We start from the raw sequence: 22,179 nt of genomic DNA, 5'->3' as shown, positions 1-22,179 counted from the left end.
CACATTGCCAAGAGCTGCTTAAACCAATCTGTACATGGAGGATGATCCTACTTTCAAACCCGATCCCAGGGCTACTGCCACCAGGACTTGTAAGCCTCGAGTCACTACTGACATGTGGGGCCGAATAACCCTTTGTTGTGGGGACACGGTATTGTGTGTATTGTGGGATGGCTCGCAACATCCCCGGCCTCTACCCTCTAAATGCCAGGGGATGTTGCTGCCTGCTTTTAACAATTAAAAATGTCACCAACTATCCCCTGGGTGCACAATTAAGCCCATTAAAAACCCACTGCTTTACCGTTTTCCTTCCACCCTCAAATTCCCACACCCAAGACAGAGTTTCTTTTCTTCCCGGCCTGGCTTAACCAGATTGGAGCCCAGGGCACCAGGCAGGAGGACGCGGATTATTGGATTAAGTACCATAGGTTGACCTCTAGATAGAGTGGCTCCAACAGAACCGAGCAGGCCCCGGTGTCTGCAGCTTTGACTTTCTTGTCTGGGAAAGTTAATGAAGTTAATAAAGCTGTGCTCACTCCTCCCCGAAATCTTCGATTGGGATCAAGGGCGTGAGGTCTGTCAGTTTCGCTAATGCCAGTGTCCCAAGGTTAGAATCTGCAGACAGTTTACAGATTCTTTGTTTCTTATGGTGCTGGCTAGGGTTGGAGGTTCTCTGTGGGGGCTAGTTGATTGAACCCGAGTTTGTACAAATACATTTTATTTATTTGTTTGTCTATTCATGCATTCATCTGTATTAGGGAGAGCACCAAGGTGAAGAAGTCACAGGACTTGCCTGCTTGCATTAGGGTTCTGAAAAGTTGCCTAACTAGTCCCAGTGATGGAGAAACTGAGGCCCAGAGAGAAGTTAGGCGTGAAAGTGCTGGAGCAGTAGTTAGCAGTTCTTATGCAACCTTCTGCTTTTACCCAAGCAACTCTGAAATTCGAAGCGAGAAGGATCCCACAGGTTGATAATGCTTTTCAGATATGGCTGTTGGGGCTGGGAGCAAATGAGTCCTTTGTTTTGCAACCAGTGGAGACCATTTAAAATGCATTAAAACTAGCCAGTGAGTTCAGTTAGGGGTGGGGTCGTTTGTTGGAAATATGTATCCAGAGCTGGGTTTTGGTTTTCTAATTTCATACAATTTCCAGACACCCTGCCAAGGTTAATTTAATACTATACCTGTAGTTTGCATACTTGTAATACCATGTATTTCGGTGTCTAAAATACAATGCATACAAATTTGCATGGCATTGCTTTTTTGGAGAAGTTATTGTCTTGTTTACTTTGATTACCATACTGGCAAAGATAATTAACATAGGCTGGTTTTTAAATCTATTCTTTCAAGCCAATGACATATTTTGCCCTGAAATCCCAAAACCCTTTATTTGTTTTAACAAATCTCTTCAATATCATCTTTAAGAACTATTTAGTGTAATTTGTGCTGACCTCAGATGATAACCTCTGTGTGAGAAGCAGGAGGAGGAGCCTTTCCCTGACAACTTTTCCAGTCCCTTCTGTGACCAGCAAGTGCAAGTATCTGGGTGATTTCTACAGAGCAAAACTGAGTGACGGCTGGTCAGGACTTGGGGTGTGTGTGTTTCTAAACATATTTCTGGTGTTACTCTAAACCTTTTTCTGATTCTAATTTTTTTAGAAAAGTGAATGGGGGTTATACGAATGCAGCAGCCATTTAAAACAGAAAAAAAAAAAAGGTGTTTCAGAATAGTCACTGAAGAAAGCAGTGATAATCACTCCTTGAACATAGACTAGCTTTTGAGCAATTATTTTTTCAACGTTGTGGAAAATAATTTGTGAATACATCAAATCTTTCAAAATACAATTACAGTGAGCGGGCGTGGTTAACGTAAGGAAACCAGCGTTAGAAATTCTGCAGATCCTCAGGCAAGACAGTCCAAGACCAGAGTCAGAAAAGAGCGTTGGTCCCTTGGTGTCTCCTTAGACCCATAAATGTACAGGAAAGATTTAGCATTAAGCTTATCTGTCCATTTCCAGCGTAAGCTAAAAGAGTTCAATGTCTATATTAGCTTTCTTCATATGAAAACATACAGAATTTGGAATGAATAGTCAATAATATATCAGCTAATATTAAAGGTTCTTTCAACATTGCAATTGATCGATGATAGCATCATGGGATCGCTCACACAATCAATTTATAAGAAATGCTTCTAAACCTTCTACTGATCAATGCATTGCTTGGGTGAGGGTTTTCTTCCCTAAGGGCAAGAAACTTTATCTAGTCCTATTTTTAAAGTTCCTTTTACCTCTCTTATTCTGGGATTTATAACATTTTCCTGTAAACTTACTGTTACATTTCTCAGTTTTAAATTCTGTGATCAGAAGGCTTGTGTTACTTAGCTTTTATGCATGAGGCCCAAAATAAGTTTAACCATGTTAAACCCAAGGTCTATCAATATGTGAAAACTTTTCACCAAGTGAACTGAGCAGTGAAAAATCACCAGCCTTTAACCATTAATCGTGCTTGAGTCATTTTCTCTGAAACTCAAACACACTCAAAAACCTTTCTCAGCAAATCCATCAGTCTTGGATTTTTATTTTATGTGCCGATAAAAAACACAGATAATCTCACAATTTAGCTCCTCCAAGAGATTCAAGGCTGATTCCAAATCTGGAGTCGGATCCCGGCTTCTCTGTCCAAGAGAGGTCAGGACAACGGAAGCAAGGGGAAGCCAGGAAAGGCAGGGTGGGCAAGGGGAGAGCAGGGAGCGGACCCCACTTACCGCCATCGCAGGACGTGTTGCTGAATAAGGGGCAGGGCCACTGGCTGCAGAATCCACAAAGTAGCTCATGGTCACTTTCAGCACCTGCGTGGGAGAAAGCCTTCACTGAGCCACTGGTTGCACCAACATGTGCACTAGAAATCAGAGGTTTCAAGTCTTAGAACTGGGTGTCTCCTAGGAACCATAGAGCTCACCTCTTCTTTTTTTTTTTTTTTTAAGATTTTATTTATTTATTTGACAGACAGAGATCACAAGTAGGCAGAGAGGCAGACAGAGAGAGGAGGAAGCAGGCTCCCCGCTGAGCAGAGAGCCTGATGCGGGGCTCGATCCCAGGACCCTGGGATCATGACCTGAGCTGAAGGCAGAGGCTTTAACCCACTGAGCCACCCAGGTGCTCCAGCTCACCTCTTCTTTTTTTCAATATTTCTTTTGAAGAGGGGAGGAAGGGTAGGAGAGGAGGAGACAGAGAGAATCTTAAGCAGGCTCCACGTGGAGCCTTACATGGGACCCAATCTCACAACCCTGAGATTGTGACCTGAGCCGAAATCAAGAGTCAGACACTTAACCGACTGAGCCACCCAGGCACCCCTAGAGGTCACCTCTTTATGCTACAAAGAAGGAAATGAGAAATCAGAAAGATAAAGTGACGGATCACGGGCACATACAGAATGGGCAGACCCCAGACAGAGCCAGTCTCTTGACTGCAAAGTAGCAGGGATAGTGCCTAGCCTCTGTGAGCTGCAGTCAAGAACCAGGAAAAGCATCTACAAAAAGACCCTTTTGTAGGGTTTCTGGACAAGGACCAGGTTGTACGTGTCATTTTTAGTAACATCTCCATCCATCACCGTCCCTCCACCCCAACCAGGCCTGGCACATAGCAGGTGCACTCAGCACACAGGTGAGGCATAAATTTGATAAAAGAGTAAAAAAAGAAAGGCCTGAAGGGAAGAAGGATGGAAAAGCCTGACTGGACAGACACATCAACCAGGACCCCAAGACACAGAAAAACAGAGAGAAGCCCTCAAAAAGGGATGGAACATAATTCATCCAGAACAAAAGGAAAAACACTATGAAATAATTCTTGACCAGAACTGTTATCTACACCAAAAATCTGACTGTCAAGAACACTTGAGGAATGTTCTGGCTGAAGGGATTTTCCAGCTGGTTGTCAGTCATCAGGAAAATCATTTATGTATCAAACACTTTTGTTAATCTAAATGCTTCCTAAAGTACATTAGTTCACACACTTTAATCCACTCAATATTATATACTGAAAAAAAAGTCTTTCCCAAGTGATTTAGAAGATTTGGTTCCTAGGCCCAGCATTCAAAGGCTAAATTCCTATGGTTAAGAAGTGACGTTTTGGGGGTGCCTGGGTGGCTCAGTTGGTTAAACATCTGCCTTCAGCTCAGATCATGATCCCAGGTTCCTGGATCTAGCCCCAGCTCAGGCTCCCTGCTCAGTGGGGGGTCTGCTTCTCCCTCTGCCCCTCCCCCCACTCGTGCTCTTGCAGGACCCTGCTCGCTGTCTCTCTCTCAAATAAATAAAACCTTATTTTTTTAAAAAAGTAACATTTTTGTTTTAACTTGAGTGTTTCCGGATTGTATTTGTCTTTTCCTTTATTCTTGCTAATATGTAAAGCCACTGGCACATTTCAAGGAAAAAAAAAAGTGTATTATATGTCCTATGTTCAGTTTGTGGTTTTGGTTCACTGTCTTCGTTCAGTTGACAGCCAATGAGCCTATCTTCCTTCCTATGAAATGTATTTAAACGATATAGTTAAACTGGCTCAGCAACAGAAAATTATACCGACTAAGGACTACAATTACAGAGCAGCTAATATTGCATGGTTGAGATCAGTAAATTAAAAATCGTCAAAAGACATACCTTAGCCCAGAACTTGTGCTTCTTGTTTTTAACTAACCCTTTACTTTTCTTATGATGCATTTTCTCCAAAAATAGATGCAGACAAAATAAGATTAATTTTTAAAAATAAAATAACTAAGGGGGCACCTGGGTGGCTCAGTGGGTTAAAGCCTCTGCCTTTGGCTCAGGTCATGATCCCAGGGTCCTGGGATCAAGCCCCACATCAGGCTCTCTGCTCAGCAGGGAGTCTGCTTCCCTCTCTCTCTCTGCCTGCCTCTCTGCCTACTTGTGATCTCTGTCTGTCAAATAAATAAATAAAAATCTTTCATAAATAAAATAACTAAGGGTAACTAGGCTATGTTAATCAAGATGCTATTCCCTTGTTTTTTAGGGGGAATTGATCTCCGTTGTAGCAAAATGGCCCCTTAAGAACCCCAGTGGTGAAGCTTAAGAGGAGACAAAGACCAAAGTATGCAAGTCCAAGGACATTGTTAAAGTCTGTTTCCAGTTAATACCACCTGTTTCTCCAAACAATAAGGAGCTATCTTGTATCAGACCGAGAATGACATAGAATAAGGTACATACAACTAGGTCAACGAGGACTGATCCTGACCATATACTGTGAAGATAGTCGCAATGAGTTCAACATCCCCTTCTTACCAAAGCATTCCTCACCTTTAATCTTGAAATCAAATGCAAAAATCCTAATGAATCGTCATCAATCTACACATCCCCACTTGAAAGTTATTGATCTACTCACGGATGAAACTTACAACTCAGCAATACAGAATGTGTCATCCTGAGAACAGATTAACCATGATCAGATTCCCTAGGGTACAACTGGCTTTGCCTCCAGAGCCCTGCAGGACAGCCTATACCTTTGGGACCTGTCGGGTATGGGAGCACTGTCTGTGCCAGCCATTCAGTCCTCCGATGTCCTCCCAAAAAGTCCCATGGACCCCCCGAGTCATCACAGACCTCCATCATTCATGCAACAAGCACAGTGAAGGCGTCCTTTGTTAGAAACTTGTTTACCCATTCAGTAAATAGTTACTACATGCCTGCTATGTGCCAGGCCCTATTCTGGGCTTTTGGGACCCACCTGGTAAACAAAGATCCCCGACTTCATGGACCTTACATTCTCTCCAACTCAGAATGAAGCTGAGAAAGACAGTCTCTATCTCCAGGCAGTGGAAAAAGACAGACTTACATAGGACTAAAATAGAAGGTGATGAGCAGTTTACCAACAATCTAGAAGGAAATAAGCAGTCAGTCCTACCAGGTGTGGGGAATGGGAAATCGTGGAAGATCGCAGCATGCGTGAGGTGTGACCTTGTGGCCATACGAATCACCCCTATACTCCCACAAGTGGCAAAGATCTTTCTTCTTCTGAATTCCTATTTTATTTAGGTATTTGTAAGAAAAAGGACTTTTGGAAGGGGCAGCCTTGTCCGGAAGCCCAGCTCGAGGGCATCAGGAGTTTCAATCCCAGCCAGCCAATACCCCTCAGAGCAACACAGCTTGGGGAGAGGTTCGGTGGAAATATGTGTTTTCTTTCCAGCAGACAAAGTGAGGGAGGAAACCTATGGCCCCACATATGGTTCTTTCAGCGCAGGGCTGTGTTCCTGCGGCTGCGTTAGATGAATGACACTTCCCTTGGGGAAAAGCCCTTCACCCAGGGAGGAAGCCGAAAAGAGGGAGTTGCCAGAGCTCTCAAGGGCTCTCATCTCAGGAAATAACTCTGGGACAGAAATGGATTACTGCTATATTATTTTTTGGAGAAAGAAAAAAAGAACTCACCCTTTCTCCACTTGTAGATTGTGACACAGAACAGCTGCTTGGGACATAAACCCTTTCAGGAAAAGCAAAAAGTGTCTGGGTGATGCTTTTTTTTTTTTTTTCTTTTGACTTGTTAGCCAAGGAGAATTCCCTCCTACATAACATGAAACATCAGCTGGACCAACGTTTTTGTTGCGTTTTGTTTTGTTTTGTTTTGGCATCATAAACATTTATTACCTAAATACAAAACAACTGTGTGGCTTAAGATTTAAGCCTAGAAGCATCCAGAGGCCCGCCAGAATGTAGGAACGATGTGAATACCTGATAATGGAGTTGTGAAGAGCTGAGCTCAGTTTTCTTGAAAGGAGCCAGCAACGGCCAAGGAGCAGATAAATGTGTCTGAAGTGACTTAATTCTCGGGATCCTGCCCCGGCCTCCAGGGATAGCGCTCCCCGCCGACCTTAGGCCTCATGCTCCCCAACACCGACGCACCTCTGCTCCTGTAACGTGGAACGTCTGTTCCCACAACTCATGGGGCCAGTCCTGGGTTCCCTGCCCTTCTCGCGTGACCTCCTCTGGTAGAAATGCCTCCTGTCCTGCTCCTCAGACCCCTACCTGCTTCTCCTGCGGCTTTGAGACTCCTTTCAGAAGGTCTCACTGCCAGGGACCCCTCTTGCCCTCCCCTCCCGTCCCGGGCAGGGCCAGCTGGCCTTTCCCCCGTCCCCCTCGCGTGTTTCTGTCACTGCGCCGAACACATTGGTTTATAAACATCTGTTTCTATTTGCCTCTCCCAATCAACTCTGAGCTATCTGAAGGCAGGCACTATGTCTTTTTCATCTTTGTATCTCCAGACTTTAAGACAGACTAGGGGGCATAAGAGATTTTTTTTTTTTTTAATTAATGAATGAAAGAATGACTTGGTCTCCCAAAAAGGAAAATGTAAAGTGATCAGATGTTCCTTAGATTCTCAAGTCAGAGAATCTAAATAGATCCCAGATCTGAATAAAGATCCACTTGAAATAATAGGTGTGGGGGCTCCTGGGTGAATGGCTCAGTCAGCTGACGGTCTGACTCTTGGTTTGGGCTCAGGTCCTTGTGATCTCGGGGTCCTGAGATGGAGCCCCAGGAGTCACCACTCAGCAGGGAGTCTGCTTCCTCTCTACCTCTCCCTCTGGCACTCCCCTCCCCCCTTGTACTCTCTCTCTCTCTCTCAAATAAATAAATTTAAAAAAAAGAAAGAAAGAAAGAATAGGTTTGTTGCATGATCCATTTCTAAGCATTCGCTCTTAATGTCACCTTATCACAGAAGTGTTTTCCACCACCCCATGTGACACTGAGCTGCTTGTTGATTGTCTCATCAATGCACGCCCCATTAGAACTTAAGGATTTCGTCTACGTCTTCACTCTCTGCTCCAGGCCCTACAGCGGTGCTGGTAGGACACGGCCACACAGAGACTTGCTGACTCTCAGAGTTAAGTTAGAAAACACGTACATGTCCTTTAACTCACTTAAGTCCTCCTTTTCTTTTCTTTCTTTCTTTTTTTTTTTTTTTTTTTTTAAAGAGATGAGGAGAAAGACAATGGGCAATGCTGTAACCCAGTCAGGCTGAGATCGATCGACTCTAGGTCTTCAGCCACCTTCCTCTGGGCTCCTCTCTTCTCACTCTCCTCAATTTTCCAGATGAAAATGCTCAATCCGTGCAGAGGACAAAAAAGATAACAGCTTGGTATATGTGGGTATATCAGTCCCGTAATGGACTTTGAACAGTTTTCTGTGGGACTCAGGGGAAAGCACTCTTCTTTGTAGAGCATGCTACCCAACGGACCTCTTCTAGACCTTTCCACCCTCCTCAAGCTTAGTGACTTGAGCCTGACCTGCAGGCTGAAGCTGCCTTTCACCCAGATCCCTGCAGGGCAGGGTGAGGGAGGCCCAGAGGGCAGAGAGGCTGTGGAGGAGCAGGGATGTGTCAGATCTAGGCAGAAAGAGTAGGAAATCCCAAAGAGAGAAGACGTTCATGAAGGCTGAAGCCAGTTCACATCAACTCTGCCCCTGCTTGGCTGCATATCTACAGGAGCATGGTGACATCAGTGTTTTTCATTTTAGGTTATGTGCTCTTCAAGGAAACACTATGCCATTAAGGAAATAGTAAACTACACTTAAATGATTTTTGTTTCTTTTGAAAATGATTGTTGTTGGCAAAATAATATATATTTATTGAAGAAATTACAATAAAAACACAGAAATATCTAAAATAAATGCCAAAATCACCCGAAATCCCACTGTCTAGAGGTAATTACACTAATACTCTGTTCAATGTTCCTCTGGGTGTTTTTTTTAATGTGTCTTTCCGAATGTAGATATAACATATACACATGATCATAATTTTACCTTCATGGTATGATTTTCTGCATACTATGTTATTATCTGCTTTTTTCATTGACATTTGACATGATGTTATGAACATTTTTCTTCGTCAAGGAATATAACTCTACATTCCAAAGTTTATGGCTGTCGAGTATTATGTTCTATGTATGCATTATTCTTGACTTAATGAGCCTCTTATTACCGTATAACTGACTTGTCCCAATACCTTGTCATGATAAAGGTTCTAAAATATTTTCTCTTGTCATTAAATACCTACAAGTGGTATCGTTGGAACAAGGAACGTGTACAAAATGCCTTCCATAACAGAGAAGCCAAAATTGCACAGCCACCAACAATGACACTCTGTTCTACCTTTGACCCTACCCTCCAGTCTTCCTGTTAACTTCATAGGTCAGGAATCATGGCTACAATATATGCTAGGTATAAAGACGGCATGTGAAGGATTCAGCTGTGGAGTAAAGCTATAACATGTAAATAATGTAGATAATTTGCTATGCAAAAGTTAAATAGATTTGCAACTAGGATTTCTCCTAATATCAAGAATTTAGGATTCCCATCAATTTGTATTAAAAGGACACCCTTTTGGGGCACCTGGGTGGCTCAGTGGGTTAAGCCTCTGCCTTGGGCTCAGGTCATGATCTCAGGGTCCTGGGATTAAGCCCCACACATTGGGCTCTCTGCTCAGTGGGGAGCCTGCTTCCCCCTCTCTCTGCCTGCCTCTCTGCCTACTTGTGATCTCTCTGTCAAATAAATAAATACAAAGTCTTAAAAAAAAAAAAAAAAAAAGACAGCCTTTGGGCCTAGAATGCAGGAGGAAAAGAATTTGACTTCCAAAAGGACTATCCATTCAAAGAAAAATGACAGAACCTTTGCCAAACTAAAGACATTGCCATCCACGTGAAGGCAACACCTTAAATCTTCAATGAATAGTTGGAGTTTCTTTTTTATGAATGCTATGAAAATCTGTTTTTAAAGACTCAGAGGGAGCATTCCTTCTTTTGGGAAGCTTTCCCTGAACCCCCTAGGCAGTTAGATGGACACTTTCGACCCTCCTCCACGGGGCTCAATGTAACAATATGCCTACTTCGGTATTTGCTATTTGGTTCAGAGTATTTCCTTTATAAATGTCTGTTTCTGCCCCTCCATCCTGAGCTGCTTGAGAGTAGGAACTGCATTTTCATATGCTGCATAGTAGACATGCAACACGTTTGTTGACTGAATGAAAGAACCTGTCCGTGAAATAGAGTTAGAACGCATAACGGTATGTCTCACAGCCTGAATATACTCAAGAGAGTGAAGATATCTCTAGAACAACAACAACAAAAAAAGACCCATCACCTGTGATGACGTGTGTCCATATGCAACACTAAGATTAGACTTCTTTAATGTTCACTACACGCAGGATCATATTTTTCTTTAAAAAAAAAAAAAAGATTTTATTTCTATGAGAGAGAGTGAGCAAGAGAGCAGGAGGGGTAGGGAGGGGAGGAAGAAGCAGACTCCCAACTAAGCAGGGGGCCTGACCCAGGGCTCCATTAAGGGACTCTGGGATCATGACCTGAGCCAAAGGCAGACACTTAACCAACGGAGCCACCCAGGAGCCCCAGAATCATATTTTCCTTTTAACTAATGAATGCACCAGATTGACAAGTTTATCTATTGTACCATTCTCTCTCTTAACTCTCATAAGTTAGTTCATTGGTATTTTTCCAGTCATTTTAGTAGATCTCTCCTTTGATCTGGCACGGTAACAAAAGCTGCCAAGTTCAATTGCCCCAAGAACTCAAATTTAAGTGTATTTAGATCATTTCCTAAGGAAACTTTGTGATTACAATAAGGAGAAAAGAAAAATTGTTTGAAGGATTGGAGATGGTTTCTCTTCCTTGCTCCTAAATTTTTAAGAACCTCATTGCCTTGACTGGGTATTTCAACATTACAGTAGTAAACATTCCTTCTTATTTTAAGTGGCCAACCTTGACCCATAAAGGCAGTGTTCTCATTTATGTGCTGTTGCCTTCTGTGTCTTAAACCAAACAGGCCACCTTCACTAAATGCACAAAGCAGCCACTCAGGGTACAACTAGCATTGCAGTCTTACTTCTCCCCCGCTTCACTGATAATTAGTGCTCCAAACCTTACTTGAATAGAGGCATGAACATGACTCATAGCCATCTCCTATTTCTCTAAACCACCCCCATCTCCTAACTAAGCATAACACTTTCAAGTTCTGTATGAATTGACATAGCTCAACCAATCTTTCTTGGAAGACTATAAATACACTCATGTTATCATACGATTGCAAGAGTATATTGTTTTGCCCTTCCTCGAGGAGTAACTCGTAAATATGTCCTGAAAAAAAGAGAGAATATGAGATGGTTTTAGTCTGTTGTACCATAGCAATTAGGAAATAAGGAGTACCTCATAGACTATTTTATGTTTCCTCCTCATGGAAACAAATCCTTCCCAGTCACACTGCTGGAATGGCATTGTCAACAGTGGGCAGAGTGGAGTTGCTTCTCATAAACATCAAGGGATACATCCAGACCTGCCTGCTCTTAAATGCGACGAATTTTATGAACACGATACCAATCCTAATCCCTGAAACCTAGCAGAAACAGGCACTCTACTTTTTTCTGGGCAATCAGGCTTCATGTGGGAACATGCTCTGGGAGACTGAGGGTCAGTCTCCCATTTTACAGTATTTTACAGTAAAAGTGCCCACAGCCTCATCTCCAAATGTCATTCCTCAAATGCTGTATTTAACCACGAAATTCAGCAAATGATCACAGTTGGCCACCATCCACATCATAGTTATCTATGAATAACTGAATCAATAAATTAAAATTGTTTCTTACTAAGAAACTAGAAACAAAAAAAGAGCAAGCTAGAGAAATGACATTAAGTACTCGCTGCTTCACAGTGACGGATATAGCAGAGGTCACGTTATATGAGATTCTTGGCCAAGTTGAATCCAAAGGTCTGCAAGACTAAAAACGTCACCTCTAACCCAATGGATGCTGCCAAAGAAATCCCTAAAGAGCCTAGAATTTTAAATAATTATTTTTCTACTAACAGCGTGGAGAGCACATTGGATACAATGTAGAATATGGAGATGGTTTGGGCTCCTAAGAAGCTCTCAACAAGACTGAAAGACATCATGAACAAAGGTAGCTACTAAAAGGACATGAAAGGAGAACAGGATAGATTTGAAAAATGCCCTTTTCAAACTGAACCAAGGGAGACCAGCTGCCTTAGATCTCTCAAATCCAGTAAGCAACTTCTTGGACTATGTCAGATGGAGATTTTCATAGTGTTGTTTCATTTGTTTTACTGCCCAAACTGTAAGGTTCAAATTTTCTGAATATAATGTTCAACAGCTTGCTGTCCTTCTTCCAGAGGGAGGGACTTTGCAAATTTAGTCAACTTTGGAGTTGACCGCCATGTTTTGTTTGAATACACTGGGCTCAGAGAGGTTAAGTTTATCAGCAATAAGGAGCTCTGGAGTTACAGACTGTGGGTGAACCGGCAGCTCCTCACTGAGCGTATGGCCAAGGGCAAGTTTGTTAAGCTCACAAAGTCTCAGATTCCTCAACTATCAATTGGTGGTAATAATACCCATCCTTTCAGGATCATTGAGAAGGGTTGGATAAAATAAACATGCCTAGCAGAGTGCTTTAAGCATGATAAAATGGTCAACAAATAGTGGTTCTTATTTATTGCTGTTTTGTCATAAGGCCTGGCATTAGTAAACATTCATGCTTTCATAGTCATAGTGGGTTTTATTAATTATTATTTTCAGTGCCCAAAGGAGCAGACGCTATTCATTCAGGTATTAGAGCTAGAACCCAGATGGCCTAAATCCCTTGTCTTTTTCTAAAGGACTTGCATTTAAATAATCAGAAAAGGATTCCCTTCCTTAAGCAGAGGTTGAGTAGGCATTAGTTAAGAATTTCCCTGGAGAAAAAAGAGCCACAATTTCTGTTGAATGGTAGTCTATTTGTACCATTGTTATGCATAAAACCGAGAAGTAAGCATTTTTCTTACAGTGAGGAGCAAACTCACTGAAAGACTGCAAGGCACAAAGCGGGGGATATTGTAGCCTCTCCAGTCAGACCGACATTTTTTTGACTTAAACGTCTATCTTTGGCGGAGTAACACTTTAGCAACTAGGTGCAAACCTAAGGGAGTCGTAAGCTGCTACAGAAAATACTGTAAGTTTTGTTCGTTCGCGTTTTTTAATTTTCTTGCGTGTGTTTTGGTTTTTCCCTCTAGAGCTGCGCTTCCCCCAACCGATTTGCATAGGAATCACCTGGGAATCGCGTTACAATGCAAAGCCTGAGTCAGCAGGTCTGAGGTACAGGCGGAAGGTCTGTATTTCCAGCGAGATCGCACGTGATGCTGGTGTTGCGGCCCAGAGGACCTCAGTTGTAGGAGCAAGGAAGCGTCTGGACAAACTTGGTTAAGTTCATGGGTGATTACAACAAAGCAGGTGTTGAGGGGTCAGGGCCCCCTGAGGATCAGGCAAAAAGACATCTGTGGCACAGGCTGAGCAGAAGTTCGATTTTTAGCTTAGCGACAGTACAAGCCTGGCCAGGGGAACACGTGCGGCTCAGGACCTGTCCCTGCCTCCAAAGCCACGTGCCCGAGGATGGGCGCCTCTGACAAGCCTTCTAGCCTTTCCTAAGAACCTGTGGTTGTCCTTACTTAGCCTCGCATGTCAAGAAACTGGCATCGCTGGTCTCTCCCCATTGACGGGAATCCTTTCGTTTAAAAGGTCACCGGGGGCACCAAAAGATGATGAAGAAAAATAATTTGCATTGTATTGTTCACAATTTTAAACGACCTAACACTTTTGGAAACTCTCCGGTTTGTGTTTTGCGACTTCTGAGGCATTGGAGATGATTTCCAAATGAAAAGGTCAAAAAATTTAAATACAAAAAAAAGGCTAAAATTCGGGGGGGGGGTGTTCTATTTTTCCACATCACTTGAAAATTTCTAGATTTTACTAACCCCATTGAGAGTATTTTCTTGTCATCTTCACCAAGAGGTCACTTCCTGACTCTCCTAGTGGGTACTATCCCAGCCTTCTCCTCTGAGTTCTTGAGACAGCAGCAGCCCTTAGTCAACTGGAATATCAAATTTATCCTCTTCTATGAGAAACAAAATTGATCAGAAATAGATGTCACTCCCTGCTCTAGACATGATTTCTTGCTATCTGAAGTCCCAAGACACTCATAGACTGTGTCACATAGCTTAGCATTCATATTGTCTTTTATTTTCAACCTCTTTTCAGGTAAGATCTTGCCTCCTAAAATAAAATTATGTTGATCTTAGAAATGGAACATCCATTATTATTCCTTCGGTATCTGTTACATCACCCAACACAAGGCTGGAGACAACACAGAAATTTAATCGATATTTGTCCCAAGAGACACTGGAGGAGAGATATGCTAATCTGGTCAACTAGACCTTGTAACTTTTCTAATAGTCAGTATCTCTCTGACAACGAATGGTTGATCTGCAGATTCCCCTTTGGAAAGAGGCCTATTGCTTAGTATTCTCCCAAATAAGAGCAAATCATGAGTCAGAGAAGAGGAATTCAGCCTAAACTTGTGTCAGTATCTGAAAGCTATGAAGGTTGCTTTGCAATACTGTGCCAGCCCCAAGGTCTGGACTCACAGCCCCTTGGTTCTAAACGGGTCCTACTCTACATTGGTCATATCACCAAGCTCAGGGTCTTCAGCTGTTAAATGGGAATAACAAGAGTGCCCACCTCAAATACTTCGATGTGGGTTAAATGAAGTAGTCTGTGCAAAGCACTCAGTAAGGACCCCCGAGCATACTAAGTGCGCAATAAATATTAGGAATTATTTTCCTCCTTGGGGGGAAAGTGAAGGAAACCAGGTGTGATACTCAGAGAATAATCAAGATTAAAAGCTGGAGCTCCCTAAAGCTACATTTTCAGTGGAGCAGGGACAAAGGAGATGAAAAGACACAAAATGAGTTGTTTTCAGATCTGAGTTTCCCCAGGATTGAAAACGCACAAAATTTGCCTCCAACGCCACTAAATTGTTGCATACCACATTCGGTTTGCTCAAATACCAAATACTTTTTAATTTCCATATAGAAAGCAAGCAAGCAGGGGGTGGGGGTATGTGTCTCAGCTTCTGGGATGTCACCCTTCCTTCGGCTGCTTGCTGCAGAAATGGGAATTTTCAATGGGTAATTAGAAAAGGAGAGTCGCTGTGGAAAACAGATCTGCTCATCAATAAATAAAATCAGGAGGTACACCAGAATGGGAATTCTCAGTAAGAAATTCAGGCATACACTGAGGCTCTGGGTATAATCAAAGAGAGGAATGTCAGGGCTAATCATTTGTTTCCCTAACATTCGTCTGTCTTCTGCCTCCCCCTCCCCCAGGGACCTGCACCCACACACCCAACTTGTTACAATATTACTTAGGCCCGCCCCTCAACAGGATTGGCACTTTCCCTCTCTATGCTGTTTACTCCTGTTCTCTCCTCTTTGTGAAATAGGTGAGGCACAAATCATCATTCACATTTTAAGAGCAGTCAGGTTAAATACCTGTTCTCCGTTACCAAGCCAATCTCTAATGGGACCCAAATGCACATCCACATTCTTGATGCCAAATCCAGCGGCTGGTTCCAGTTCTGACCCTGCTCGCCTTTGAACTTCATTATAATCAGAGGCAGGCAACTGGCCCAGGTCCATGCCTCACCCAGGGTCAGGCATTATCAGGTGTTGAAGGAGGACACCCTTTGCCCACCTTCTTCCAGACTCTACTCTTGGACCTTGCGGCCCCTCTACCCACTAGCGCATGAGTGGAAGGAGCCTGTAAGGAAAAGTTGCCTCATCTGTAATCAGACTCTGCCTCCCTCCTCCTCAGCAAGGGAACCAGGACGGAAGACGCTGTGTGGCTGCTTTTTTTTTTTTTTTGGCTGTTTGTTTTTTCACTACTGAGTTGGCAAGGATGGGAGTTGTTGATTTACAATTAGAAACAGCATGCTTCTTCAAATATTAATATTAATAACTACAATACTGAACACATGAAAAGGGCCTTTCATCTTCAAAGCACTTTGCAGACATTAACTCATTAGCTGTCCCTTCCCTCCATTCCGGAACAACAACAGGTAAGTAAGAATCTCAACAGCAGCAGTGACCACCCTGCCAACCCTCCACGCATAGTCCCTGCCCGCAGAAGTGGAAGGTTTGCTTTTTAGATAAGAAGGAGACAACACAATCCGGAGCCACCACAGATGAAGAGTCATTTTACAAATCATGGGGAATTGCCAGGGTTATCATTTTAGAGGCTTTTTCCTGTTGTTTCGGTGATATGTCTCTTTTCAGTTGTCCAGCAATGGTAGGAAATAAGGGGGAAAATGGTTTAAAATTAAAAAAAAAAAAAATCTTACCCAAAAGGCAGTAAGGAAAAGCTACAAGTGAATGCCTTGATCTCAATAACCCAGAATCTTTTTGAACAGTTCGTCCACGTTTAAGGCTACTTTAAAAGGTGGGGTAACAGGGGCTTGTTAACAGCAGATGAGAAGCCACAGAGTGGCAATGCAGGACAAAATCACCCAGTGGAGGGGAATGGCCATCCATACCCCCTGTGGTTCCGTAGCAGCGCCAATGAAGTCCAGCTCTGCGGGGGAGAGGAGAAAAGCCCCGTGACTTTGAGACTCTCCCTGTCTCAGCTACAGCCCCCCAAACAGGCAGAATATGGGAGAACTAGGAGTCACAAAACAGGGGAAAACACCAAAAAAAATACAAAACAGAAAAAAAAAAACCCGCAAAACAATCTGGCTAGTTTGGCTTGCAAGATTCAAACCTGTGGCAATTTCCTCTCTGCAAAAATTCATTAAGCTGCGAGGCAAAAAAAAAAAAAAAAAAGCAATAGGTTTGGTAGGAGTGAAAGAGAGAAAAAGGAATTTCTATGTTTAACTACGGCTTTATTTCTTTGGAGCTGCTCCAATATGCGAGGAAAATTCAGAGTTTCTGACAAGTAATCTGCGAGTCTCTAAAACGTGTGTGATTTTGCTTTTATTAAGCAGGGAGAAGAGTGAAACACTCTTGATTTCAGACTATTTTAAGAATGTTAAGAAGTATTTTTGAAAATTGTTATTAAGTAATCGAATGGAAAATATCAGAAAATGTGAAAAGAGAAAGAGAAAACCCGCCTGTATCCTGAAAGTCCCCATCAATTCACTGTTTAATTCCCCAGAATGAAACAAAAAAAGGGGGGTGGGTGGAAAGGAAAAGAGCAAAGTTTTAGGCAGAAACTCACACTTCACTTACTACTTTGCCGGAGAGCCTGGGTGAAGAAAAGGTCCTGAGTGAGCTTCCCTCAGTGTCTGTGGTCTCTTTCCAACTACCTGCAGGAATCCTCCGCTTGATGGCTATAGAGGATGCAAAGACCATAATGTTTCTAATAGAGCTGCCTCCTTAAATTGGGGGGTGTGGTCAAGGCCGGGAAAGCTGGGACAAAAAGGCAGCGTGCCCCAAGCCCTTGACACCGCAGAGGCAGACACTGGGACAGGCTTTTTGGTCTAGGTGGAAAAGCAAATGTTGTTACTGGTTGGGGTCACACCGGATCACACCTTATTTTCTATCCTTCAAATTATCCTTCAATTAAATATAATGCAGCCATGGAGAGTAATGGGGAAGGAGATGAGCCAAAGGGAACCAGCTCAGTGGGATAACCTGTCTCATCCTCTGTTGATGCATTAGATTTACTTTCTACTGAATATGTGAATATTCATGGATTCAATGGAGTCCCATTAACCTAGGCAAGGGGTCTGGAAATGGAAAGCTTGCTGTAGAATCAGGTCCCCCAAGGCTGTCAGAAAACAGGATATCTACCAAACAGTCACCTGCTCTGGCTTATTTAGCTCTGTTAACCTGATGTGAAATGTGATGTTTCCTAAGGAGAAGGAAATAATTATATGGAATGGAGCACTGGGAATTCTTAAAAATAAAATTAAAATACCCTATTCGTGTAAGTCTGGTCTTAGGTGATGTCTAAAATAGATTAGTTTCAGTGACCCTGACTCTGGCACAGCAATTAAAGGACAGAAATGTTCATAAAGTTCCCATTTAGAGCAAATGTGAGCAGTGTGAAAATCATACATTTGTTTTGGGTGAAAATATACAGCTTCTTTTATTCACATATTCAGAACCATGGTAAGAATGTTACATTCATATAAAATCATTTCTAGGAATACGGTTATTTTGTTAAGAGAAATTTTTTCTGAAAAGTCATTATTTGGCTGCTTAATTTAAGAGTTTTATCCTAAAAGATTCTATCTTTTTTGAAGAATAGATGGGAGCTGGATTTGTCATGGTTGGCTCCCTTCCCCTTCTAATGAAATCACAAATGCACAACTTGGAAAGTCTATGAAAATCTAATAAATGTCCCTCAGAGCAACAGCATCATTATCCTTCACTCTATAAAGCTAGCAATGCAGTTAAAATGGTGTTGTAATTAAAATGAGATTTTGCTGCTCATCTTTTGTCTATGCACTTTAATATGGCTTCGAAGAAAGGAAGAGATAATGCCATTTGGTGCAATATTGTTTAATCAATGTCTGTGCCAGGCACTGTGCTAGACACTAGAAAAATAACAACTTTATGCTGTCGTGGGAAGAAAGACATAAATCAACCTTTGCAATACAGTGCAAGTCATGCTATCTAAAAAGCTCATGGTCAATTAAACCCATCACAACTAATTATAATTGTATTTACTATGTTTGTAAGACATTTGGAAAAAAAGCAGAGAAGACATGGATTCTTGTCCTCCAAGTGTACACAGTGTGATTTTTAAGAAGTTCTGGAGTTGGACGTTGTCTACATAAGAGTTCATACAGTCAGCGATACTTGAGGACCTTAGCTCCCTCCTCTACCTGTCATGGTGAGAAAGAGCATAAGCTAGAAATCTGAATGATGCCAAGTGAGTCATCACTGTTGTAAGTTGCCTGGCAAGGCCCAGGAAAGCAGGAAGTGTTGTTTAAAATGGTATTTTCAAAAATGCAACATTAGATCGGTATCCACAGGCAATAAATGAATGAAGCTGAATCCTCATCTCATGCTATATACAAAAATTAACTCAAAATGGATCAAAGACCTAAACATAAGAGTTAAAACCATAAAGCTCTTAAAAGAAAACATAGAGAGTCACTTCACAATACTGGATTTGGCAATGATTTATTGGTTAGGACACCAAAAGCCCAGGCAATAAAAGCAAAAATAGGTAAGCTGGAATTTACCAAAATTAAAACCTTTTGTGCATCAAAGGACACCATCAAGAAAGTGAAAAAAATGGGAGAAAATATTTGCAAATCCCTGATAAGAAATTAATATTCAGAATACATAAGAACTCCAAACAAAACAAATAACTCCATTACAAAATAAGCCCATTACAAAATGGAGTTTTGTAAACAAATAACCCCATTACAGAATGGGAAAAGGACTGGAATAGACTTCTCAGCAAAGACATACAAGTGACCCGTAAGCACACGAAGAGAGGAAGAGGCAGTCAACATCACTCATCATCAGGGAAATGTAAATCAAAATCACAATGAGATACCATTTCACACCTATGAGGATGGCTCTTATTCAATAAAACCAAGACAGAACAGTACTAGGAAAGAACAGGTGTTGGTCAAGATGTCAAGAAAGTGGAACCCTTCCACAAATCCTGGTGAGAACATAAAACGGGTGTAGCCACTACAGAAAATAGCATGGTGGTTCCTCCTAAAATTAAATGTAGAATCATCATAGGATTCAGAATTCCCTTCTAGGTATATAGCCAAGAGAATCAAAAGCAGAGACTTAAGCAGACATTTGTACACCAGTGTTCACTGTAGCATCACTGACAATAGCCAAAATGTGGAAACCACCCAAATGTCTGTCAAGACATGAATGTAAAAGCACAATGTGGTGGTTACAAACAACGGAATATCATCGAACCTTAGAAAAATGAGATTCTGACATACTATGACATGGATAAACCTTAAGGATAGTATGCTAGACAAAATGAGTCAGACCCAAAAAGACAAATATTGTATGATTCTACTTCTACAAGGTACCTAAAAGAATCAAATTCTTAGAGACAGAAAGTAGAATAAAATCAACAGGATCAGAGGGGAGTGGAAAATGGGGAGCTAGTGTTTCATGGGGACAGGGTTTCCCTTTAGAATGATGAAAAGTTCTGGATATGCAAGGTGGTGGTAATTACTTCATGCCACTGAACTGTATGGTTAAAATGATGGGGCACCTGGCTGGCTCAGTCAATAGGCCATGTGATTCTTGATCTTGGTGTTGGAAGCTCAAGCCCCACATTGGGTGTAGAGATTACTTAAAATTAAAACCTTAAAAAAAAAAAAAAAAGATGGTTAAGTGGTAAATTTTATGTTGTATGTATTATACTAAAGTTTATTTTTTTTAAGATTTTATTTATTTATTTGACATAGAGAAAGAGTGAAAGAGCACAGGCAGGGGGAGCAGGGGGAGCAGGGGAGGGAGAGGGAGAAGAAGACTCCTTGCTGAGCAGGGAGCTGGCCACGAGGTTATATCTCAGAACCCCAAGATCATGACCTGAGCCAAAGGCAGATGCTTAACTTGAATGAGCCACCCGGGTGCCCCTGTATTTTAAAGCTAAAAAAAAAAAAAAAGTACACTGACTTGAAGGAAAAAATGTAGGTCACCAGGGTAAAGTAGTCCATCTGCAGAAGGAATGCTTTCGGATCGACATGGATGGTATGGGACAAAGGGAATGATTCTCCAGAAGGAAAGGGTATGGACTTGTAGCAGTGTGGGATCTCCCCCACTATATAGAGCCCCTCGGTCAAGTCATCTGTCAAAGAGGAGATGACATACCGGCCCAATTTCATGAGGTTGTTGAGATGACTGTATAATTGGATGATTAGTATAAACAATTAACTGCAAAGGGCAAAGCTGGTTGTTCTTTTCTATGTTCTTGGATATCAAATTCTATGGAGAAGGACCTCAAGAAAGATGACCATATATTTCAAGATACTCAAGGAAAAAAATATTTAAAAAGCCAGTTACCTAGCAAACACATATCTTTGGGCTCCCATGGGAAAGAGTTAAATTGAAAGAATTGTTTGCTTCTCTAAATATCTCCATAGCCCAGCCTGAAGGATGGTAGTTTCGATATAGTTTAGACACATTTGGATTAGAGCCTGAATGAATTTCTAGAATAATTACCAAGCGATTTGCTGCTCATACTGTGAAGAAATCTTTTTCCTTCTCTCAGCATAACAAATGACATTGCAAGTTTGTATTTCCTAAGAGGAAAAATGGAGAAGAGAGGGAGGGAGAGGGAAAAGAAGAAGGAAAGGGAGAGAGAGAGGGAGAGAAGCAGATGCCCCGCTGAGCGCAGAGCCCCACATGGGGCTTGATCTCAGGACCCTGAGATCAGGACCTGAGCCAAAACCAAGAGTCATATGCTTAACCGACTACACCACCCAGGCACTCCAGCAATCCACATTTTAAACTGCCATCTGCACACAAAACAAGTTTGAACTCAGCAATGGCATTAAATTTAATGAGAAACTAAGCAAAATCATCATTTATTGCATTGTACATACTATCTCTTTTCTCCTTCCATCTCCCTGAAAAAAAACCTCCGATGTTTAAGAAGACTCCATACAAGCAGGAAAGCAGCATCTAAACATATTATCAAAACTGAGTGGAGGTAAAATCCAGATACCGTTACAAATGCAGTTGTCACCAAATATCGGAGAGGCCGCAAAAGATAAGATGAAAGGAGAGCAAGGAACAGAGAACCTTTGTCTATTCACGCTCCAGCTCTGGAACTTCTTATCCTGTACTTTGTAATGAATCTATCTCCCTTCCGTGATCAAAAGCCAAGCCTGTGTCTTGAGCCCCAGACGGATCAGCAGTGGCACACACACGTGTGCGCACACATCTGGTGCCCAGGTGCCGGTCCTTCCCTGTGCCAGCGAGCCGATGGAGAAGCTCGAGTTCTTGGCATAGCCGTCCCAGGACCCCGCGGTTGCTCGAACCAGCTTTCCTGTTGTTTCTGTCCTCTCTCCGATGTGAAATGGGCCTGGAAAAGGGCCCCGGATAGACACTCTGCAACGTAGCTTAGATCAGGCTTGTGAAAGACGCTTCACCATCTTGGTTCTCTTGGGTTCGCGGAACATCCTTTGACATCCACGAATTCGAAAAGTTCCCACAGAGCAGAGCGGCTGATGGTAGCGTATATTGGAGCCCGCAGAAACCCGTCTCTAATCACCCTCTTTTTGACTCTGTTCCTTTTTCTGTTCTTTGTCACTGTGTCCCTTGTTCCCTCCTCCCTTGAAAGACCTTTACTTTTTCCCTCTGTCAG

General features: G+C 42.2%; 1 protein-coding gene across 1 annotated transcript in view; it reads right to left on the bottom strand.

The window, feature by feature from the left end:
- The window catches only part of ETS1 (ETS proto-oncogene 1, transcription factor), a 126,125-nt gene extending 108,953 nt beyond the window's left edge, over nucleotides 1–17,172 (bottom strand). The window contains exons 1-2 of the mRNA XM_080815506.1: nucleotides 17,103–17,172; nucleotides 2,758–2,841 (exon numbers count right to left, since the gene is read on the bottom strand). Of these exons, the coding sequence (XP_080671632.1) occupies nucleotides 2,758–2,826 (69 nt within the window). The 5' untranslated portion in view covers nucleotides 2,827–2,841; nucleotides 17,103–17,172. The remainder of the gene's footprint in view (nucleotides 1–2,757; nucleotides 2,842–17,102) is intronic.
- Nucleotides 17,173–22,179: the final 5,007 nt, after the last annotated feature.

This window comes from Martes martes (genome assembly GCF_963455335.1).
Source record: "Martes martes genome assembly, chromosome: 10".
In the NCBI taxonomy this organism is placed as follows: domain Eukaryota; kingdom Metazoa; phylum Chordata; class Mammalia; order Carnivora; family Mustelidae; genus Martes; species Martes martes.
The sequence above is the reverse complement of the archived record's forward strand: the minus strand, read 5'-3'. Positions and strand labels throughout refer to the sequence as shown.